The sequence below is a fragment of the Labeo rohita genome, chromosome 20 (genome assembly GCF_022985175.1).
Source record: "Labeo rohita strain BAU-BD-2019 chromosome 20, IGBB_LRoh.1.0, whole genome shotgun sequence".
Lineage (NCBI taxonomy): Eukaryota > Metazoa > Chordata > Actinopteri > Cypriniformes > Cyprinidae > Labeo > Labeo rohita.
The window spans coordinates 1,017,924-1,042,407 of NC_066888.1; the positions used below are offsets into that span (position 1 = coordinate 1,017,924).

Below are 24,484 nucleotides of genomic sequence, written 5' to 3' on the forward strand. Positions count from 1 at the left end.
GACATCCTACTCGTTCCTTTTTGCATAAACAGCATTTAGAAGCACTAGAGCTGAATTTTACCGCAGTTATGTAGTGTTCACATAGGCATGTCATAGAGCAAATTCACCGTAACAAGACAACAACGATCAATAGATAATTATTTATTTGTGATAAACATGAGAAACAATAATATGGTTTATCTGTAGATAAATGGACTGAATAAATGCAGTCATATATATGTGCAGTCACAGGTGTTTATGTGCATAATTCAAGTAAAAAACAGCTTTGATAAGTGAAAATGTGTGTGCATGTCCATTTAACTTTTGAATAAATTTACTGTTTTTTACACATTTACACATTACACATTCATGAAAGAAATTAATGTGCATCAAGGATGCATTAAATTGATCAAAAGTGACCGTGAATGCATTTATAATGATGCAAAAGATTAATATTTAATTTTAACTTTCTGTTTATTAAAGGGGTCATCGGATGCCCATTTTTCACAAGTTGATATGATTCTTTAGGGTCTTAATGAAAAGTCTATAACATGCTTTGGTTAAAAATTCTCAGTGGTAGTGTAAAAAACACCTTTTTTACCTTGCCAAAATCAGCTCTGCAAAAATCATCCCATTCTGGTCAATATTGCTTTAAATGTTATTAAGCTCTGCTTGCCCCGCCCCTCTCCTCTCTCTATGGCGTGACAAGCCTGTTTACCGCATTTAGCCACAAAACTTACTAACTAGCACATTATTAGGAAAGGTGACTGCAAAGATTGATTAAAAAAAAAACCTTATAGTCACTTCTGCTGTAAGTGAAGCTGGATCACGAATGATTTGCACGAACATATACGCATTTGTTTAGATCGGGAGGCGCATTACTTTCACAAACAAACGTAATCCACTGCATCTTCAGCAGCTCAGATGTCAGGAGAAAATGACGACCACTGTGTTCATTATTACATCCAGCAACACAACACCTCAATCGCTTAGGAGCCATTCTTGTCTACGACCCTGTTCCGGCATTGAAACAATGGCGATCTGACCGATACTGCTCCTTCAGGGCGGGTCTAAGGTAAGATGGCCGTGTCAATCAACTATAGTGGGAGCGGCCTCTGTCGGTGTGACGTGACACAGACAAGATGCTGAAAATGGCTTGATTTGAAAATTGGGAAATTATTTTTGCAGATTAAATAAAAACCACTGCATGGATTTTTATCATTATAGGGTAGATTTGTACATACACTGACAACACACATTAATGTTCAAACAACATGAAAAAGTGAACTTAGCATCCGATGACCCCTTTAAACAATCCAGAAAAGTAAAATGTATCAGCTTCCACAAAAATACACTGATAATAATCAGAATATTAGAATGATTTCTGAAGGATCATGTGACACTGAAGACTGAAGTAATGATGCTGAAAATTCAGCTGCGCATCACAGCAATCAATTACAGTTTAACAGATATCCACACAGAAAACAGTTCTTTCAAATTGTAATAATATTTCATAATATTGCTGTATTTTTGATGTCTTGTTGAGTAGAAGTGGTTGTGATGTTGTTGTATGAGTCGGGTGTTGAGGTTGAAGCCATCTGTTCAGACGGTGTGGGGTGAGACCTGACGCCAGATCTTCTCATCAGTCCACCACAATCAAATCAAACACACATTACACAGCGTTAACCTTCCCACAATCCACTTTAAAGAGACTCAACCTCATGTGCTTCCACATCCATTCCTCTGTGACTTTTTATCAAAGAGGAAGCATTTAGGCGAATGTTCACACTGCTCTTCTCCATATAATGAAAGGGACTGAAAGGAGGGAATGAAACTCTCTGTTTGTTTATGAAGAAAAGGGTTGGAATGACATTAGCTGAGCTCTTCCTTTAACTCTGTGTGTGTACGTGACAGACAGACAGTATGGCGTGTGGATGCTGCTTCTCCATGTGGAGGACACAGATAGGAGGCTCGTCTATAATCTTCCCGCAGGACACGCTTCCTGCCGAGGTTATCGGCCACGACAGACGCTTCCACTCCTACTGTACTCTCTCTCTTCCGTGGCCCGTGTGTGCGTGTGTCCTTCTGTTTGCTCAAGATTCATTATGTGACGTGCGTGCGCGTCTTCGCAGGGTGTTAAGAAGCTGGATCCGGCGCTGTTCTCTGAGTTTGAGGGCCGTGTGTTTGGAGACGAATGCGTGTGTAGACTGGACCTGTGCTCCATGCTGAAGAAAAAGAGCGCAGATGGATACTACCACCGCGAGAAGAGCGTCAGCTTCAGTGAGTAAACCATCAGCATGCTCTCAAAGAAAGTTTGCATAAGATGTCAGTGTGCATCAGTAATGTGTGAAGCAGTGCTTCTGGACTGATGGGTCAAGGTTTGGACAGCAGAGAAACAATTCTAACATGCAACATTCACCTGTGATTGTGTGGATCACATCTGCTGTTTTCTATGTTTAATTTCTCGTGTTTGTTCTGGATCCAGAAGTCAGTTGAGAAGCACTGCTGTAGAGCACATCTAGGTTTCTGCTTTGTTTTTGGGCTCAGGTTTGCAGGTCATTTACAAAGTCTTTTATAACATCCTGTTACCGTGGTACAGCAATGCTATCAGGATGCCATAATACTGTCAAATGTACCACAGTACTAAATGAGAACCATATTTTAAGGCAGGACACTATGGGCTTCCATAACATGTAAAGAAAACATCTAAAAGTGTTTATTTTATTGCACATTATCTATTTGCATCTGTAGAGTTCCATTTCAATACATATATTTTAAGAGCGGTGAGTTTTTTCGGCACTTCAGCAGCACTTACTTACACCACGCTTTACCGTTTTATTCCTGTGTACATGTTTATTCTGAAGGGTTTTGCAGAATGCTTTGTTCATATATCATTCACACTGATATGTATATAATATTTTATGTCTAATACTTAATGGACTGATAAAAATAGATGTCTAAAGTCCCCTCTGTAAAAAACCTTCAACTTTAATGTGTCAAAAAAAAAATCATACAAGAATTTTTAACCTGACCTGCAATGTTCACTTTTTTTGTTCTGAAAATGTATGCAAATTGGTGCATAGCATAGACTGTAAATAAAAGATGGATGACACGTCTCCACTTCCTTCCTGCGCTATAGAAAATATTTTTATTTATAACAACAATTACAACTACAAAGACAAAATAAGAACAAAAAGACAATGAGGGTTACATACAATAATCCAAAGCATATTGTATTAGCTTATAAGATTTACACCATGAAAGAGTCTTACGTGCAATACTAAGCTATAAAAAAAAACTTTCGATAAAAGGTCCAACATGTTAGGAATACTTTTTATCTTGAAGCTTAGCTTATATGTCAAGAAGTAACTCTACAAGTTCATTGTAACCCAGATGTTCTGTTAATTTCCTCCATGTTGTAAGAGGCTGCTGGTTTTTACCGTTGGTTTACCCCTTTCTGTGTATTTTGTAAGCTGTGTTGCCAAATCTGTGATTTTCCCACAAAACTGGGCTGCTTTTTTAGTCCTCATGTTGATGCAAAACCTATTTTCTATGATTTGGCCATGATTGGGCTAATTTTGAGTACCAATTGAGCTCGTTTTATTGCACAGACCTGGCAAGTAAATAGTAGTGTTACTGGACAGAGGTTTTAAAGTAACAGGCATCAGCCCTCCTTATGGCAGTTTCAGTTGTAAACTCACTCCAGTCGTCAATGCCAGTGGGGAGCGCTTTATTTCTAAACCGGCACTTGACAAGAACAGATACTGTTAATCTGACAAAGTCCAATGCCAATGCCATCACTGGCTGATTGGCTGCCAGTTGTTGCCTGTACATTTGACAGTGCTCAACACAATTGGATCAGAGCCCTATCAATGCTGCTTTTTTATTTATTTTCCATTTCCATTTTTCATTCATTATCATCCCTGTTCATATAAGCCCTTAGTTTTCTCAGTTCTTTTTCTGTGGTATAATGTATAGTACTGTGCAGTCCTAAAAAAAAGGTTTTAAGGCATTTTTTTTTTTTAATCTGGGCTTAATTGTTGGTAATTGGTATAAAAAAGTTCTGTTTGGGGAAATCCCTTTCACACCAGAAGTGAAATGAATAAGTCTCAAGCTGAAGGAAATGTAAGTTCACGTCTTGTACAGTAGAGGGCACAGCTCAAACAAACCTTTCAGTTTGCATGAAGAATTGGACGCAAGAGAACAAAGGCCAACACTCTTCAGCAATAAAAGAAAAAAAGTGAAACACAAACATTATGTTTATCTAAAGGAATTTTTCTTAGTAGTATGTTTGATTTGGTCAGCAGCAAAAATGGGATTAAATACATAATGGATAACTCCATACATAAAGGATATTTGTATTATTTAACATATTTAATTATTGCAGGTTTGCGTCATATTCTGAGTTTGCATTTCACTGTTTTTATTCACTTTGAGGAATACTGAATCTGTTTTTGTGCAGGTGAGATGAGTAAATGCATGTTGACGTTTAGTTCTAGAACTACAGTACGTCATGTTCACACCTCTGCTGTTACTTACTTTTAGTAAGTACTAAAAAACATATATTTTTTGTAAATTTAAAAGTAATGCATTACTAATTGCTTGAAATCTAAATATTATTATTAATCTAATAATTATGTAACTCATGTTACTTGTAATGCGTTAGCCCCAACACTGGTCCTGAGACTACCACAGATAATGACATTTCTAATTGACATTTTTATCCTATTGTATTGTTGTATCTTGCTTTAGAAATGTACTTATATTTTTAGGGAAAAAAAGACAGTAAATGTAGTTGCCAGACATGATGCTAACACAATACACATACACATAATAATGCCTTGATCTTCTGCTGCTGTTTGATGTCTAGTACACTAGATGATTCTTCCTGATTGGTTTGTTTTGAGGGAATAGTCCCTTGCTAGTAGAATAACATTGCAGTAGACAGTATGTCCTCTCAGAAACCATTCCTATCTGGGAATGAAGAGCCTCTCCAGCACAGGTCTGTTGATTCCCATATTCATATATGATGGTATTTACATCAACGAACACTATGGTACACGCCTCTGAAATGATTTACTCTCCTTCTTATTCTTACACAAGTTCCCCTCATCTGTATTTCATGTGTGTGTGTCATCGCTGCGTCTGATCACTGTGGTTTTATTCCAGATGAACACACACAGTCATACATGATGTGTGAAGTATATCACCTTACTTTAAATTCTTATGTACTGAGTGATTAATAATAATTAGCAGGTGTTTGTTTCTGTCTGTGATGTTGTTGAACAGCCTGTAGTCATTCATCAGTGCTGCTGATCTTCAGAAATTGTTGCAACATTAAAGTGGTGAAAACAACAACAGGAACAAACAGTGAAACTGTTCCAAATTGTTAACATTTAAAATTTAATGCTAATAACGAGGGATGCTCATTTAAAGACACAGCTCATTAACTCTTCATCTTCATCAATCTTGCTGACACTTTACAATCACATTCCATTTCAAGGGGTGAAAACCAGAAGGGCAAAGATGACATTTTGGGTAAAATGGAGATATATATGTTAAATGAAAGCTCTTGATGAGCTCTTTCTACTGGCAGAAGTATACTTTCATCCATGAGTGAACAAATTTTTATTATAAATGATTGAAATCAGTACACAAAGTCAGATCAAACTATGGTAAAATTTTTGTTTTGGCCTTCTTGTAAAGTTGAAAATGTCACTTACGCCTTTCTGGTTCTCACCCCTCGGTTTGTTAACAACAATTAATTATATTAGATAACATGAGCTAACAATTTACAGTAGTTCTGCTGCATTTAAAGGAGAAGTCCACTTCCAAAACAAAGATTCACATATAATGTGCTCACCCCCTTGTCATCCAAGATGTTCCTGTCTTTCTTTCTTCAGTCGTAAAGAAATTATGTTTTTTGAGGGAAACATTTCAGCATTTTTCTCCATATAATGGACTGATATGGTGCCCCGATTTTGAACTTCCAAAATTCAGCTTCAAACGATCCCAAATGCGGTTCTAAATGATCCCAGCCGAGGAAGAAGGGTCTTATCTAGCAAAACAATCGGTTATTTTCATTAAAGTAATACAATTTATATACTTTTTAATGTCAAACGCCCGTCTTGTCTTACTCTGCCTGGACTGTCTCATGTTCTCCCTCAACTCCAAAATTGTCTTATATCGCTGTTTTACCTTTTTTGTTAAGGGTTTACTTTGCAAACACTGGGTCGGTACTTCTGCAGTGATGTAGGATGATTTTGAAATGATTTTTTAAGTTGAGGGAGAAAATATGATTGGAGTTTTTCGACATACCCTAATTGTCTTGAGTCAGAATACACAGAGTTCAGGGAGAGAAAGGCAAGATGAGCATTTGAGATTAAAAATATTTAAATTGTGTGTTTTTTTTTTTTTTTATGAAAATAACCGATCATTTTACTAGATAAGACCCTTCTTCCTCGGCTGTACAACCACATTTGTGATCGTTTGAAGCTGCATTTAAACTGCATTTTGGAAGTTCAAACTCTGAGCACCATATCAGTCCATTATATGGAGAAAAATGCAGAAAATGTTCTTTACGACTGAAGAAAGAAAGACATGAACATCTTGGATGACAAGGGGTTGAGTACATTATCTGTAAATTACTGTTCTGGAAGTGAACTTCTCCTTTAAGTCTTAATGTTAATGTCAACTGTTTTTAACATTACATTTGTATTTGTTAACATTAGTTAATGCACTGTAAACTAACATGAACAAACACTGAACAGTCACTTAGTTTTATGAGGTAAGATTGACAAAGATGATTAAATGTTGTAAATAATGCATTGCTAGGTAATTATACATTCATATGTTTGTTAATACATAATGTGTAGTGGTTTCTGCAGGTCTAGCAAAAGACCCTTTCACAAATTAAGACTTTAAAAGGTCTTAAATCAGAGTCATGACAGTAAATGCTGCATGCATTGCAAAAATTATTCTTTCTCTGTAATTTTGTCTTGTTTTCCAATGGAAATATGTCAACACCCTTAAATCAATGTACTTGATGCAAAATTAAAATGGAAGTCTGTTTTTCTGAGAAAATGAACAAAATTATTTTAGTTTATGCCAAGAAAAAAATATGTCAGTGGGGTATGAAAACTTGTTTTTCCCTTTTTTTTTTCTGAGCTCATTGGCAGATATTTGTTATCGTTTTAATCATAAACTCACTTTGTTTTGATCACTTTCACAAAAAGCGAGCTTATCTTCTTCTGTCAAGTAAATGCATTTTCATTTAAGAATCTTTAGACATTAACACTCGAAAACAAGACAAAAAACCGAGGAAGAACGGTGGACAGGAGCAGGAACAGATATTTCCGTATTCTAATTGTGACCCTGGAGCACAAAACCAGTCTTAAGTATCACGGGTATATTTGTAGCAATAGCCAACAATACATGTGTTTCCTACCATAAATTTATCAAAACATAATTTTTTTTATTAGTAATATGCATTGCTACGAACTTCATTTGGACAAATTTAAAGGTGATTTTCTCAATATTTAGATTTTTTTGCACCCTCAGATTGCAGATTTTCAAATATTGTCCTGTCCTAACAAACCATACATCATTGAAAAGCTTATTCATTCAGCTTATTCATTTTGTGGACAAAACCAGGGTCACAATTAAGCTGTGTTTCTCTCATTTCTCATCATTTGCTGTATCAGCTTAAATATGAGTCCTGTGAACATATTTTTGCTCACATTAGATTAAAGCAATACGTAATTAATAATACTGATGTCTCATATCTGTCAGATGAACACTGCAATGTAAAGTGTTTCCCAATTCAGAGAAACCTATATGAATTTCTTAGACTGAATGCACAGCGCAGTTACTGACAGCACAAGGAGCGTCTGGTTTAGAAAGAGTGAACTCAGTGCTTATGGGAAGGGTTTGTGTGAAGCACATAGTGATTTTACACGTGATGACACTAGAGGTCAGTGTCGACTCTCTGTTACTCATCTGAATCCCTCTGCTGCTCTTCTTTGATCTGGTCTTAGTTTTTATGCACTGTTCTGTACAGGCAGTCATTACCTCTCACAACATTCTGATATGAATTTGTGCCAAATATCATGGTCACTACAGTAAAACGGTGATCGTTTGAACATCTGAAAGAATGACATTGTTTGGGTACGGTTTTCTTAATAAATGAGAATCAAAATGAGCAGAGATCAGTGTTTCTTACTGAGCAGGGAACGGTGATTTGAGTGCCAATATGAATTGATTACTGAGCTGTTTGTCTTGAATACTCATGCTTTCATTTCCACTGAGGTTTAGGGAAGACAAAGGGTTGTTGTTTTTTGTAGACAGTGGATTGTACATCAATAGCTAATTTTAAATGTACCCAAAAATAATCTGTTTGTAATGGATCTGATTCAGTCGGGCTGAAAAGCCTTCATGTAAACACATCAGTTGATCTGACTGAGCTCCATCTGAACAGATTGAAAGGAGTTCTGTAGACCTGAAATAATCTGATCAATGGGAGCTAATTAAGCATGTAAGCGTTTGAATGCTACTATCTTCTTGGATTATTGGATTCAGAAATCTCTTGCACAGATGCACAGTTCTGTTTACGTCCTGTGAATATGCGTATGTTTATTTACCTCTCACGTTTAATGAACTGGTTAGTGGAGGAGACTGACTATTTACTAAGTACTTGCTAAAAAGCTTTTTAAAATCGATTTGTCAACAAGGCAAAATGATATTTGTGTTACTGTAGCTCTGGTGACATGAGCATGGTGATTTCCTTCAGCTCACATGTCAATAAATATGAGAGTCAGATAGCAGTGTTCAGGGTTCATATCAAGACAAGTCAAGTCACCTTTATTTATATAGCGCTTTTAACAATACAGATTGTGTCAAAACAGCTTCACAGTATTAAATAGGAAATAGTGTGTCAATAATGCAAAAGGACAACAGTAAACACTCAATTTTCGTGTTCAATGTTAAAGGCAGTTCATCATTGAATTCAGTGATGTCATCATCCAGCTCAGTTCAATTCGGATAGTAAGCGAACACTTTATAGGAACACTTTCAGAATGATTCAAAGATTTGATTCATTCTGGCTGACAGAAATTAGTGCATGTAAACACAGGATCCAGCTAGTGCTCTTAAAATATGTTTTAAATAATGTGGGGCTGCAACAACTAATCAATAAAACTGATTATCGGTTAATCACGCTGTTTATGATAATCATCCATGGTCACGTGTTACTGTAATAAATAACACCTGTTTTCCTCACATTTCACAGCTGCATCCTTATCTGTAAATGAATAAACACATGTGATTATTTCCTTTTTCATGCAGTCTAGTTCTGACAGATGTGTCTTTGATAAACTTCACAGACTTCATTAAAATGTTTCTTGTTAGACATTCAATATAGGTTTCAAGTTCTACGTGTAATGCAAGTAATTGTATTTAATGAGAGCAGTAACAGTAAATGGACTAAAAGGGAGTTGATGGATGTAAATGTGTTCAGATGAGTGTGTGTTCCTCCTATTTAACATTTGGTCTGTGCTTTTTTTGTTTTATTGTTTTTAATTTAGTGATTTTTAGCTTGCTTTAAAATGCTAGGCAAGGTGCTTTTATAATTTTATAAAGTAATGTTTAGTGTATTTAACCCTTTTTGCATATAATGTTATAGCATAGCCTATTGCATTCATTCACAATATTTGTTTTTATAGCCTTCACACTGCACACGGTTTGGAGGACAACACAGAGCAGGATGTTGACAAAGCTGGGTAGTAACTGATTACATGTAATCTGGATTATGTAATCAGATTCCAGAAATCAAGTGCTTGTAGTTTGAGTACATTACATTTTAAAATGCGCATACTCACATTACAGTGACTTCTTAATGGATTACATGATTATATATTATTCATACAATGGCAGTAAATCACATTTATTGATTCTTCCGATTCCTCTTTTTTTCTCCTTTAAATTTTAAGTTTAGCTTCGACTGTATTCACAGTATAGAATGGCCATGTAATAAATTTGCGAACCGTGCCTCTGAATTTGGGTGAAAAAAGCACCTCCAAGCATGAATGAAACAAGTTACTAAACACTAGGGCTGGGAATCGATTCCAGAAATAATCGTTTCTTTGATTCCAAAGGTTGGAATCGATCCCATCAAGGGGAATCGACTCCCCATTCAGAGCTATTTTCAGTTCAACAAAGCTCATCTATGGGCGCCTCTCAAACGAAAGGCTGCATCATGCGAAGGCTGCATATCTCGGCTGTAGTCATCAAACGTCGCTGAACATTGATTCATGAAAATAAACTGAATGAAAAGATTCGGTACTGAGCTCATTTGAGTTGAGGATGCAGCCTTGCTCGCTAATAGTGATTAGAAATCTGATTCGTTTCCATGAAAATGGAATAGATCGGATAGATCGTGTTTCAAAATGAGTTACAAAAATTCAAAAGTTATTTTATGGTGGAACGGCCTTAAATCCACAGTATATAAGTATATGTCCACAGTTTTGAGCACTGCACGACAGAATAGATCATGACGTGATCGAGGGTCTTGATTCTATTTCTTAAATAAAATGCTATTTTTTAAACTTTCTATCAACCAATGATAATTCTGAAAGAACACATCGAAAGCACAGATCAGTGGCCGAGAGCATATCCGACTGACAGATAAACCACGAGCTCCTGTATCAGTGTTGTTAATGTTCTGGTTATTTAGTTTCAGTGTACAGTTTGTTCATTTTACGCAAAGCATAACATTTAAGTAAACGTCATTCAGCTGAACTGTGCCTTGTTCCATTCATGAAATAAACACATGTCCACTGCTGCGCTGTGGGCTATGACTAATTTCATGGGCAATGCAGACAAAATTACAATTTAAATGCAGAAATGTATCATAACTTTTAAAAATAAAGCTTCATATTATGATAAGGCTACTTTCTAAGACCTTTATATCCTACAGTCATTGCAAAATCAAGTTCCTCCACTCAAAAAAAAAAAAAAAAACAAGAATCGAAAAAGAATCAAAAACAACAGTGAGGAATCGATTCTTGAAATCTTGGAATCTCATTGATTCCAGAACCAGGAATCGGAATCGGAATCAAACTCGATTCCAGAATTTTTGGAATCAAACAGCCCTACTAAACACTGCTGATGGTAGTATTTCAGTAATTCACATGTTTACAGTTCTCTGATGTCACTTGATGGTCACACTGACGTGCTGGTAAACAAACTAAATATTTCTATTTTTAGAGTTCAAATTCTTTCGGCTTTTTTTATATCAATATGGTACATTTAATGGTAAGTTTAAAGCAGGTTAAAAAAAAAAATAATAAAAGTAATCTAAAAAGTAGTTACTCTTTTCATCATGTAATCAGTAACAGACTATGCAGCACTGGATGTGGAACAACATTTTAAATAATGGATTTAAATGAATTCTGTTTTGTTAAAATGATTTTGTAATTAATATTTTACCAAATTATACAAAGAAAATTAGGAAAATAGTTGTTAGTTGAAGCCCTAAATGTATGTTTTAAGCCAAAGCGTCGCTGTCATTTGTCTGTGAGTGTGTGTTAGTGTGGACAGAGGAGTGTGTAGTTCATGTGTTTATTTATGTCTATGAGTGTGTGTGTGTGATACAGGCCGCTCTCATCCGTTCCTCTTTCAGCGTCTCCTGCTGCTCTGATCGATACATTGAGAGGAAGCTCTAATTTGATCGTGTCAGGTGTGTTTCTAATGCTCGTCTGAGTGCCTGTCCTCAGCTGACACATTCTGCTCCTCGCTCACTCCAGCAGTCCTATGGGTTTCTGTCAAACACCATGAGTGAGCATCGGGGCCTTTCTTGCTCTTTTATAGTAAGAGTCGAATGTGTTTTGTGACGTACTGAACTCTGACTTACTCTTCAGTTCAAAAACATGCAGAAATCATATTAATGACATCAGCTCGTTAACATACGACCACCAACATCTATTCAATATTCAGAAACTTGATGTAATTACTCATTATGCATGCAAAAAGGTTAGCCAATGAGAGCCCACGTACATATAGAAGTCATTGAATAATTTAATTTAAGCGATGCTGGTGGTTATTTAAAAGTAAAAATGATGTAAGAATCCTTGATTAACAGTATAGTCAGGCTGGCAGCATGTAGGATGTGTAAATTCATCCTTGGCTGATAATATTGCTGCTGTGTGACGCTCATCTGGACCGGCACACAGCAGGACTAATCACACTAATCAATTAGATGAACGTATTATTTGCTTCCCACAGAGGATTGCTGAAGCATTTCCTATGTAGATATTCGTAGAAAACGGCACATTTACTTCACATTCATGCTCTTGTCCGCCCACGGATCTGTGGTTTTATTCTGTAGAAAGCTGAACTGTCTTCCATCAGAATACACAAATATATACAGATCAAGCCAGGCTCATGGCTTTGATTCCCAGGGAATGTATGAACTGATCTTGAAGGCAGCATAAGTCACTTTGGATGAAAGCATTTGCCAAATGCATGAATGTAAACAAAATATGAAGAACTATTAAAGAGAGAAAGATGCTTTTTGGTAATGGGATGATGTAGTTACTGAAGCAGCTTGGCTTTACTTGATTCTCCATCAATCGTTTTTAGAAAAATCAGTGAGTCTCAAATGTGATCATCAGGCTTTTGAGGAATGTTTATTTGCTCATCTCTCAATCATCATTGGATTGCATTGCATTATATGTTTGGATCATTTCAATCTCATCTTATTAAGACATGTTATTGGATATAGAGGGACCACTGATATTTAGATAATTTTATATCAGTATCTGCTAATACTGCTGTAAAGATCTCATTGATTTACATTACAAACAGCAGAATTTCATCATGTAAATATCTGCATCTGCACCAAAATGCATATTTTTGCTCAGTTGGAGTCTGTGAGTGAAACGGAGCTCTTGAGTGTGAGATCCATATTCTTTTATTTTAGTTTTATTTTAAATGTCAGGCTTAATGCATTTTATTTTTTACTAAAGTGTTTTGTAACAGCTGGTTACAGTATTATTGTGACATGTTTGCTTCATAGATGTATTCTTTGGGGGTTTGCCGTTAAATCCAGTCGTGCTGTCGGTGTTAAGCGCGCATACACGCACACACGCGCGCGCAGTGTGGTGATTTTGTGTGGGTCTGAGTGTGTCTCATCTAAGATAAGCTCATCTCTCTAATCCTCCAGCACAACTCATCCACTCATTTCCAGGAATCACTGCTGAATTCCCTTCAGTTCTGCTTCTTTCTGATCTCAGATCATCCCTGTCTGCTTCACGCCCATGCAGTGCCCATGATCCCTGGATGTTATCAGGAAAAGATGTCTGTCATACTGCTTCTCTTGTGCATTTCTTTTCCAGTTTGGCATTCACTTCACATTGCATTGTGTGTAATATTTTGCAATGATACAGTATTGTGATTGTGATTGTGCTGTCGTGGTTTTTTGATCATGCAAACCCAAGCTGATTCATTACAGCACATCACTGTTTTACAAGTGCTCTGCTGTTTGTCTTCTCATCTCCTGTCTCCATATCAAGTGCATGAACACAATGGGATTTTTTTTTTTTTTTTTTTTTTTTTTCATTATTTTTTATAAAAACCTGCAGCTGAAATCTTCAAAAAGCATTTTTGTTACATAGAACGAATGTTAACTGAAATAAAACATTTTTTTTCACTTAGTTGCTAAGACGACATTTCTAAAACTAACTAAAACTGAAATGACTAAAACTACTAAACTAAAAATTATGTCTGAAAATATAACAAAACATGACATGATACTCTGATATGCTTACACTTGAGAGATGAGTCAAATCAAAATTTTATTTATTTATTATTATTATTATTATTATTTAGTTAATGCATTTTTAGACTTTAAGTGTTGATTTCTATCTTTATTTTACGTGTTTGTGATTTAGTTAATTATTAGCTTTTTCTCAACTCACAAACCTACTGCAGTTCTTACATGAAGGCCAGTTTGTAAAACCCTGGTGTAATGTCATTTTTAATGCATTTTATGATGTTGATAACAAAATATGGAATGTATTTTCTATCTCTCTGCTTTTTATATCAATATGGTACATTTAATGGAAAGTTTAAAGTAGGTTAGATTAAAAAAAGTAATCTAAAAGTAATCTAAAAAGTAGTAAAAAAGTAGTGCATGTAATCATTTAACTATTTCATATAAAAACCTGCAGCTAAAATTTTAAAAATTCATTTTTGTTACTTAAAATAAATGTTAACTGGAATAAACTTATTCTATTTAATTTAGTTGCTAAGGTGACATTTTTAATATTTTAGTTAATGCATGTCATTTTGTCATTGATTTTGTTTTTGCAGTAGTTTTGGGTAATGATAACATGAGTGAAATGTCACTTATGCGTCATTTATTTGTAGTTTTCCTCATGGTATCAAAAGGCCTTTATCTCTTGTTTGACTGCATCTCCTCTCAGTTAAATCTTGTGTGTTTGCTCTGACCTGTCGGTTGATGGTTTATAGGTTTTCTCTGCAATATAAGAGCCCCTGTTCAGATGAGTGGCGTGTTTGTTCTGTGAAAATATTGACCAGCGAGTTTGTTAATGCAGTGAGATCAGCAGCAGTGATGTGGAGGATGAGAGATGGACATGTTTGTTTGTAGGAGTGAGGCTTGAGAATTTCTGCATTTCACAGAACGGCCACAACAGTTGTGAAAAAAATTCCACACTGGCAAATATTACATATGATAGTGGGGAAGATTGATGGTGTGTTATTAATAATAATGGCTAGAGCAATGTTTGTGGTAATGCTTACAATTCAGGGTTGGTGACTCTAGATAAAAGCACATGTGTGTGTTTGTGAAATAATAATGTGTAGGTTGCTGATCAGTCAGGTGCTTTGCACTATTTGTTATGGTTCAGAGTGTTAATGGATTGATGATGGATATAGTATTAAATTGAGCACGTCAGGTGTCGTGATTCAAGATTTTGTTCATATTATCATCAGGAACTGCTAGAAAGTCCCTTTAATATGCTTCAGTCCTGCAGTGAGCAGACCAAAGGCGACTGTGGCAAAGTCATCAAACACTCATGTCATGCATATTAGAGGAGTGTAATGAAGCACTTCTGTAAGCGCATACTTTCAATTAATATACATGTGTGTTTATAGCTCATCCAAGTGCATTTATATAAATGTCAGTTTGTTATTAATTTAATATAAATAGTCATGTTTGAAAGTGCTTAACTGAATTTTTGTTGCAGTGTTTAATATGAAAATAAATGTAATTCAGTTAGCTGGTTTAAGATGAAAGTAGCTGGTTTCACCTGGACTCCCAGCCTAACCAGCTAAAGAAGTGTTCAAAACCCCTTTAAAACAAGCCTGCAAACCAGACCGGAAGACTAGCTAGTTTAATTTTTTTTTTTTTATCAGGGTGTGTAAGCACAGCTAGAGTACATGCTGTGTTTTATCTTATATAAATATAATCACGATTGTTGTACGGTGGCTGTCTCATCTCACACTTTAGACCCGCAAACAACCTCGTTTAAACCCCACCTGGGACAAATAAAGCTCTTTAAAAACGTCAGCGCCTCAGATTATTTTACTGTGCTTGTTTTAGTCAAATATCTGTAGTGCTGGAGCAATGAGCCATGACTGATGGGTAAATTTCCCTCTGATGTTCCCATATTCCCTGCACAGTGCTCTTCAAACTCAACACGTACGCTCTTTTCAGAGTGAAATCTCTCTAAAAATGTCAGAATACTGTGTGAAGTCCGCTTCACAGGGCACTTACAGTCAAATGTAACTCACCTCAGAGGACACTGTAGTCTGTTTCATCTCTGCCTATAACATTGTCAGCATTAGTTACTGGATTGTTCAGACTGTAAGAATGTAGTTTCATTCATAGTTTCGGTGACAATCTGGGATTTGCCACAGATTGTCCTTCATAAGGTTAAACCGATGTGGTTCTGAAGTATTGACTTATGGTGTTGAGTGATCCTGTTATGAAATGATGCATGGCACGTAAGTTTATTTTTACAGTAAGCTGTACGAGCGGAGCGCCATACGATGAGTTTCATCTTCACACTACGACACCCTAAACGCACCCGAGTGAATCTCTTGTTATCAGCTGCTGCAAACACAAGAGACCTCTGGACTTATTGAGTGACAGCTTGTTAAACTAGTTAATGCTTCTACAGCTCTTGAGAAACTCTTGTTCTGACTGTTTGTTGTTGATTGCCATACTTTGGAAATAACTTCAGACACCTCTGTTTCTAGTTTATAGTAAAAATTGAGCCTTAAAATAAAGTGTTACATTATTGTGTGACTGTCAGTGTTCTGAACTCAATAAACCAGTCTGCACAAAATAATCTCTTTAATGCCAAAGGTAAGAAAAGAAATACACATTGTAAAACTGAACTGAAATTGGTGACTGAAATATCAACTAAATAAACTATCCCTGTAATAACCCTGGAACAGTATGAAACCTAAACCAACCTGAGCCGTTGTAAAGAGTCTTATCTGCTGTTTAACGGCATGTTGTTGCTAAAATCTGGACTTTGGCTTCATAAATTTGAACTGTGGGCTCTTTATGTAACACTGCATAGCATTTATGGCATTAGTAATGGCGTGAGTCAGCGGCGTGTGACATTTCTCAGCATAAGCAACAGCGGAGACACGTCTCGCATTGCGTCTGGCCTCAGACGACCGGCTCCGGTGCTGCCGTACAACAACGAGATTACATGCTAATCGAATCTGATGCAGGAGGTTAAGAGGTGAAGATGCTCTGTGAGGAGAGGACAGTCATGTGACCGTGGTTGTTATGTGGAATGGTCATGTGAGGTGGTCATTGGTTTTAACAGCACTTTGTGTTTGATGCGGATGAGTTTGTGACTGTATTTTACTTACAGTGAATCTCAAACATCATATTTCACTTAAGAGTCAGAAGAAACATTTGTATTTATTGTATTGTGGAAATTTTGCATGAACAGCACTGAAAAAGCACTGAAAAGAAATTTACTCACCCTCATATCATTCCAAACACAAAAGAAGGTAATTTGAAGCATATTAGAAACTGAACTGTTTTGGTGACCATTGACTTTCATTGTTTCTCAGAATAACTTGTTTTGTGATCTACATGAGGGAGTTAATGATGACAGAATGATGATTTTTAGGTTAACCATGCCTGTAAGCAGCTTTGTTTGAATTAGAGGTGAAGTATGTCATTTCTGCATCTAAACAGATGGATATTTTGACTCAGAATCATTCTGCTAAAGACTTACTGTACAATGACTGTGAACAATTGAGATGAGGAATAATTTGAGCAGAAGTTTAAGGGTTCAAGCGCATAGCGCTAAAACCCTTCTGTAATCATTAGTATGGCCATGGATCAGCAATCTCCATGTAAAACTGATCATGCAGACCAAACCGTAAGTTGTTGAGACTTGAAGCTTCGAGGGATGGTAGTACTCACACCGTCTACAACCTGACTAAGGCTCGCCCCGATTGGCCTTATGGGGGCGCTGAAGCAATCAAAAGTACGAAAATGCTTTTAACTCCAAACTTGGTGGCACTATAAGAGGGGAAAAAAACATAAAAACAGGCATAACTACAAAACCGTTTGTCGTATCAATATGACAGTTGGTACGCACGGTCTTGGTCCAAAGTGCCACAAGTGGCTATAAGGACTCGTGTATCTCAAAAAACATGGCTGCCATTGGCTGCTGAAGGTTGAGCACCTATTAGACAAGATTAACAGAGGTCGATCAGAACGAAACTTGGTGGGCTTGTTTGACTCGCGGCCCTGAAGGTCTGTGAGAAATTAGAAAGAAATCGGCCACTGGGGGGTGATGTCGCATTTTTCAAAGCTGTGAACGATTGTTTTTCACACATACACACAATATTTGTATCATACAGTAGACCTCCTCTTTCTGAACGACTTTGCCTCTAGAACCACTGCTGTCGATCAAATTGTTTGTTAAATGAGTAAGAAAACCTAAAAAAAAACCTACGTTTGCAAACTAGGTTTTTCGCTATAACCCCTGTAATCGCTGCTTGCAGCCATATTTTGACATTGTTTTCGTGGCAATGAAGCATGTTTTCTCTAAAAACGTTTCTCTACTGTAATATGTCCAGATGTTGGTTTCTAATTTCATTCTGATCATTCTTAATGAAATTTTCATTATCTTGTCGTTACTGTAATACAATAAGGAACATCATTCTGCCTGGACACAATGATTATTAAAGGAAGGAAGGGGATAAATTTGCTCCAGTCACTGTAACTGTGTGTGTGTGTCCACCTACTTAGGCTTATTTTTGGGACAAAATTGCACCCAGAAGTGAACTAAATCTGACAAAACTAGGGCCTTGTGATTTTAGCGATTAAAAGCAGAATCCAGTCATAAAAAAGGAATTTACAGCATATAACACGAAATATGATATTCTGCAAATTTTGAAATAAATAAATCAAACTCAAAAGCTGTACACCTAATCGAATGGCCATATGGACAAGTGTGTTTGAATATTAAATGTAGTATATTGGTGAACTTTGCATGTTTTTGCTCTAGTTCACATACTGAAACACGTGACACTCGTCTGTGTCTCACTATATGAACACATCAGCTTCAGAGTGATATCATCGACATTTCACCATTTAATTTCAGAAAACACACTGATACTCAAAAAAACTTCACCGTAAACTGGCAAAATAAATTTTCTGATTTACTTGAAAAAATTATGACAGAAATATTTTAATATTGTACAGCAGAATGTGCTTTTCAAAGTCATAACAACAATAATCGTAATACAGTTTACTAAAACATTATTTTTTAGCAATATCAAACAGTTTTTCATGTTTTAATTGTTATTCAAAATAAAACAATTGTTACATTTTTATTTGATTACTTCTTCAAAAATCTAAATTAAAAAACCTAATTTGTAACTATAATTGTTTTATGCCTTAATTTAGTTTCAATAGTTACAAAATCATCAATCCAAAAAAAAAAAAAAAAAACAGAAAAATTCAATTAAATTGGTCAAATTAAATCAAATTAAATGAAAAATTTCTTAGGGCCCTATTATTGGGAAAAATAAGTTATAAATGGTTTAATTGTTAAAGTTTTATGAATTTAGTTTAGTAGACATGCTTTTTAATTACTATAATTTAATTAACTCATTAATCTGGAAAACAGAAAAAAATGTTTCTGTTTCAACACACATTTATTAGTCTACAGTTAAACAGAGACATTCCACTTACTTGTATTGTTTATTGTTGTATTTGTTTTTCATAAAAATCCAGAGTATTTTTTGTTAGGGTTAGAGTGTTGATTTGGGTTAGGCTGTAGTTTATAACTAGCTGTATATTGTTTAAAAAATTAAGTGTCAATAGATCAATAAACGTGTGTGTGTTTGTAGCTCATGTCAGGCTGATCTCTCTTTGTTGAAAATACTGGTATTGTTAATGAATCATGAAGCCTAATTAGTTGTTATTTGTCTGGTAGTTTAATTAGTAATGTAGTGGCTTATAGTCACTGTCAAGCATAATATGAGGTAATTTAATTGTCAGAGCATTTGATGTAAGATTAAGTCTTGATTATTGAAGTAACACACACACACACACACACACACACACACACAGCTGTTTTTATTTGCACAGAAATCTCTTGCTCTGGATTATGAATGTGTGAGCAGCAGCCAGATGTATGTTTTAAAGTCTGTCAGTTCACTGAGCTCACACACACACACACACACACACAGAGCAATAAGCCGCTGTCCATTCCAGAGCAATTATTCGAGCTGGCATGAGGACGGAGGAGGAGCTACAGTCGGCCAATCTCCCACCAGCTCCCTCCACACACACACACACACACACACACACACACACACTCACACACACACGCTTGCATAATCGCAGTGGACCGAGAGACAGTCGCACGCTCACTGTGCCGCTCGCAGCATGGCTGGATTGTACGGCTCCTGCGCTTGAAGACAGAGCAGCCAGACAAAGGCAGGCGTGATGGGGCAGCTGTGCTGCTTCCCTCTCTCCCGACCGGAGGACAAGCTCAGTAAGTGTGTGCGGCAGCTGTGGACGGAGCTCTGCGAGCCTGTCGTGAGCGCCGAGGCTGGGATTCGACTAGCCGTCTGAATGATGCTTGAGATGGGATGATTAGCGTGATTTCTTGCACTGATTGGGGTCTGGCTGAGGTGGGAGTGACTGTGGTCTGGATGTGGGCGTTACAGGAGGTCATGTGCTCTGGATGTGTGCGTCACCAGACCCACTCAAATAAGATTTAGATGCGTGATAATGGCATTTAGGTGTAGAAGTAGGGTTAGGATCTTGATCAGATGGACTCTAAACTTAGCTCTCGGTCTGAAGGTGCACCAGGTTGTAGAATGAAAAATTCAGCTCAAATAAATGAGGAGAAGTGTTGTGGAAGAACTCGGATGGTTCACTGTTGTCTCTTGTACAGTGTGTATATTATGTGAATGCTTTCACCTTACCATTCCTGTATGTGGTGTAATCTGTGCTTCAAGTGCAGCTGAAATAATGAAATTAAGTCTAACAGAGCAAAGGTGTATTTACAAGTGTGAAACTCATAATTCTATAATTCAAATACAGATAAAATATCATTTAATATAGCTATAATCTATAGATCAGTGAGCAGAAAGCAAGTCTGTAGTGAAGTATAATGAATGATTTTGCAAGGCAGGTGTGGTGTATGAAACAACTTATCGAAAACAAGTGTAAAGTTAATCGATCGAAATTCACATTTGCTTTATGTGACAACGATTTAGTTGTGATACCATGTATAAATAAGTGATAAAAATGAATGATTTTAATTATTTTGAATTTAGATGTAGTTTTGGGGATTTCTATTTATCAATATGTCTATAGAAATGTTAGTTTTGGCATTGATGATTCCTTAAAGAACCTTTAACATTCATGGAAACTTTATCAGTTGCACAAGAAATACTTTGTAGTGTTTTTTAGATTTTTAAAATGTAAAAAAGAAAAAAGGAACCAAAAATGTGACCCTGGACCACAAAACCTTTCATAAGTAGCACGGGTGTATTTGTAGCAATAGGCAATGCATTGTATGGGACAAAATTATTGATTTTTCTTATATGCCCACAATCATTAGTATATTAAGATCATGTTTTATGAAGACATTTTGTAAATTTCCTGCCGTAAACATATCAAAACGTACTTTTTGATTCGTAATATGCATTGCTAAGAACTTCATTTGGACAACATTAAAGGTGATTTTCTCAGTATTTCGGTTTTTTTTTTTGGCACCCTCAGATTCCAGATTGTCAAATAGTTGTATCTCAGCCAAATATTGTCCTGTCCTAACAAACCATACATCAATGGAAAGCTTAGCTTTCAGATGATGTATAAAGTTAAAAAATTTGAGACTTATGACTGGTTTTGTGGTCCTGGGCCACATATGTCTATAGATAGATAGAATAGATTACATATTTTTGGCATTGATGATTCAATGAAGAACCTTTAACATTCATGGAATCTTTCCATTGCACAAGCAGTACTTTATAGTGAAAGGTTTTTTTTTGTTTGTTTTTTTTTTTTTTTTTTTTTTTAGATTTTTAAATTGTAAAAAAAGGAACCAAAAATGATTCTTCTCTAGATTTAGTGTAAAGACCCTCTTGTGTAAGCTTTATTTTTAAGAGTTAAGGCTACTGGCATGTTATGTTGAGTACGAGCTTCCCATTTGCATCGAAGGCAGCGTAATTCCACGTGATTTTGACATTAGGATGCATCTCACAATCGCGACAGAGAGGGGCCTCCACAGAGCCGCGGGGCCCCGCAGAAGCGCAATCCGTCATTGTTTAGATGAGCCTCAGTTTGACGGCAGGGAGTGCAGATGCAGCACATGCTGTGCACTAAAGCTCGTGCCCTACTTAGAGCTCACACGATGGTGAGGAGCAGTAAGCGACGCGTGAGAGAGCAGCGGAGCTGTATGCATGGGATGATCTCATGGGGCTCAGAAATACAGTGTGTTTATGAGGCTGACGGGGTCACAGTGTGTGTGTGTGTGTGTGTGTGTGATGCTCTCAGAGCCAGAGCTTTGTGTTAAAGCAGTGGGATGCATATAAATAATAGACAGTGACACACAGACACAGCATGGCCTTCTGCACGTTCACAGGCCGCTGTCTGATGTCCTGGAGATACGGAACACAAACACACCTGAGAAACAGCGTTTGATGCTGATCTCTTAAAGACATCTCAGTATGTGAACAGAGGCTGATGACTTTTCTCTAATGCTGTCGTCTTGTTTGTTGAGAATTGAAGGACAGTGATACATCAGAGCAGAAACACCAGCCTTGAGCTCAGAAAGTACACAAGTGTTCATGTGAATGTGTGTGTGTGTGTGTGTGTGTGTGTATGTGTAAGGTCAGATTTGATTACCTTGTGCGGTTCTCCAGAGATACAGCACACACAGATAAGAGCTCCCAAACTCACAGAGCTCTCAGCGGCTCACCATGAAAATCTTGGACAGGACTGTGTATGATTTACATTTTTGTGGATTTTATTTGAGGCTGGTTTGCCAAACTTTCAGATTTGAGACTAAACTAAAAAGCGTCATGAATCACCAACAGAGATCTGTTTCCAGATTTAAGGCTCGTTCACACAAACAAACATGTGTTACAGTCTAAGCAGTAGCGGTCGACCGAGAGGGATTTTGTGATGGTCAGTGATAATATCTTAGCAAACAGGGTGGACGGTGACCGATGTAAAGACGGTGTATATCAGGATACTTTTACGCAATAACAATGTACTAAAAACGGAAATGTTTTTCCTTTTGGGTTTTTAAAAAGTTTTGTATGCATATAACAATTTTGTCAAATCAATCCCCATTCACATGGATCCACAAAAACAGCTAAAAATGCTGTACTGTAAATGCCAGGCCAGTAGTTGGCGATATTGTACACATTGCACACATTTCTATAGACTGAACACATAATATGGTAGCATTTTATTTTACAGTCCTGTTCCTCATGTACATACTAAGTACTCCTATTATGTTTCAGGCAAATATGCAAATAATTAAATAAATTAGTGTAATATCATGTATCAGCGATCTCGCAGGCTGACGATAGGACCCAACACTACTGTAGCGTCAGCGATACCTTAATATATCATTAACTATAACAGAGCAGATGGAACTTGCTGCTTTGGTAAGGGGCGTGGCAGTGCTGAAACACCATCTAAACTGCCAATCACAACGCAGTGGGACAGCTGTCCAATCACAACACATTTCATTTTTCAGAAGGCAGGGCCTTCATCAAACCTGGAACTAATGGAGCCATTTATGCCAGGCTGGGGAGAAAGGTATTGTAATCATGTAAATTATGTGAAAAATAATGCGCTTTTCCAACCACCAAGCATGACAGCATGTTCTAGTACACCCACAAAATAAATGCAAGACTTTGTAAAAGAGCATAATAGGACCCAACAATTAGGTTGAAACAACCTAGCATTTTTTAAAGTGTAAGTACTAACCCTAAACCTACCCCTGAACCTAACCCTACCCCATGTAGTTAGGTTAGTACACATACTGTAAAATAAAGTGCCATAATACAAACACGCGTGACATCAATGTGTTCACAGATTCACATTGTTGTAGTTACACAGAGATGATAAAGGTGTCTTATCCAAAAACATGCACTTTGAACCTCTTTTTCATGTTTTCAGTTTTTATTTGGAGACGCTGTCGTGTAAACGCTCCCCTATTACGTTACGTTGTTTAATTTAAAGATAGCAAATAACATATGCTGCAATTATATTTATGTTTATTTTACGTAATAGTTACTAAATTAGAGATACATACTTTTGAAATGGAAAATGACGAGAGATGGAAAAATAACCTGATTTCAAACTTTATATAATAACTTTCTGGTTCTGTAAAAAAGAAATTAACATTCCTGTTTCTTTATGTATTAACTAGAACTGTGAAACACTAATGAAGACAGAGAACGGGAGCTCCTGTGTGTCTGTGCTGTTTGTCTGTGTGATGATCTCTGCGCTGCCAAAATGACGTCCTGCTTTCAGCCTTATCAGCCAAACATAAACCTTATTTGCTAATGCTGATCATTAAAAAATGTCAAATGTCGGCCCTTATCAACCACTACTAAGTGGTATAATCATTCATGAAGGGTCTATTACAATAAGAGTTGAATACAAGATTTGTTAAAGGTGACCTATCATGCCCCTTTTTACAAGATGAAAATAAGTCTCTAAATAGGTGTGCAAATGAAGTTTTAGCTCAAAATACCCTACAGGTATTTTTTATAGCTTGTTAAATTGACACTTGTAGAGTATGAGCCAAAACGTGCCGTTTTTGTCTTTGTCTCTTTAAATGCAAATGAGCTGGTGCTACCGGAAAGAAGGCGGAGCTTTAAGAGCTCTCACTCTGGTGCTGGTCTTTGCAAATAAACATTCCAGTATTCATATATGTTATCTTCACAGGAAACGTACTCGGTTTAA

The 24,484-nt window shown here is 36.6% G+C and overlaps 1 protein-coding gene across 4 annotated transcripts in view; it reads left to right on the plus strand.

Moving 5' to 3' along the window:
* Positions 1–24,484, plus strand: part of LOC127183163 (A-kinase anchor protein 7) — a 44,729-nt gene that overhangs the window by 12,297 nt on the left and 7,948 nt on the right. For all 4 annotated transcript variants that reach the window (XM_051139025.1, XM_051139024.1, XM_051139027.1 and 1 more), the window contains exon 7: positions 2,112–2,259. In XM_051139025.1, coding sequence (XP_050994982.1) covers positions 2,112–2,259 — 148 coding nt within the window. The remainder of the gene's footprint in view (positions 1–2,111; positions 2,260–24,484) is intronic.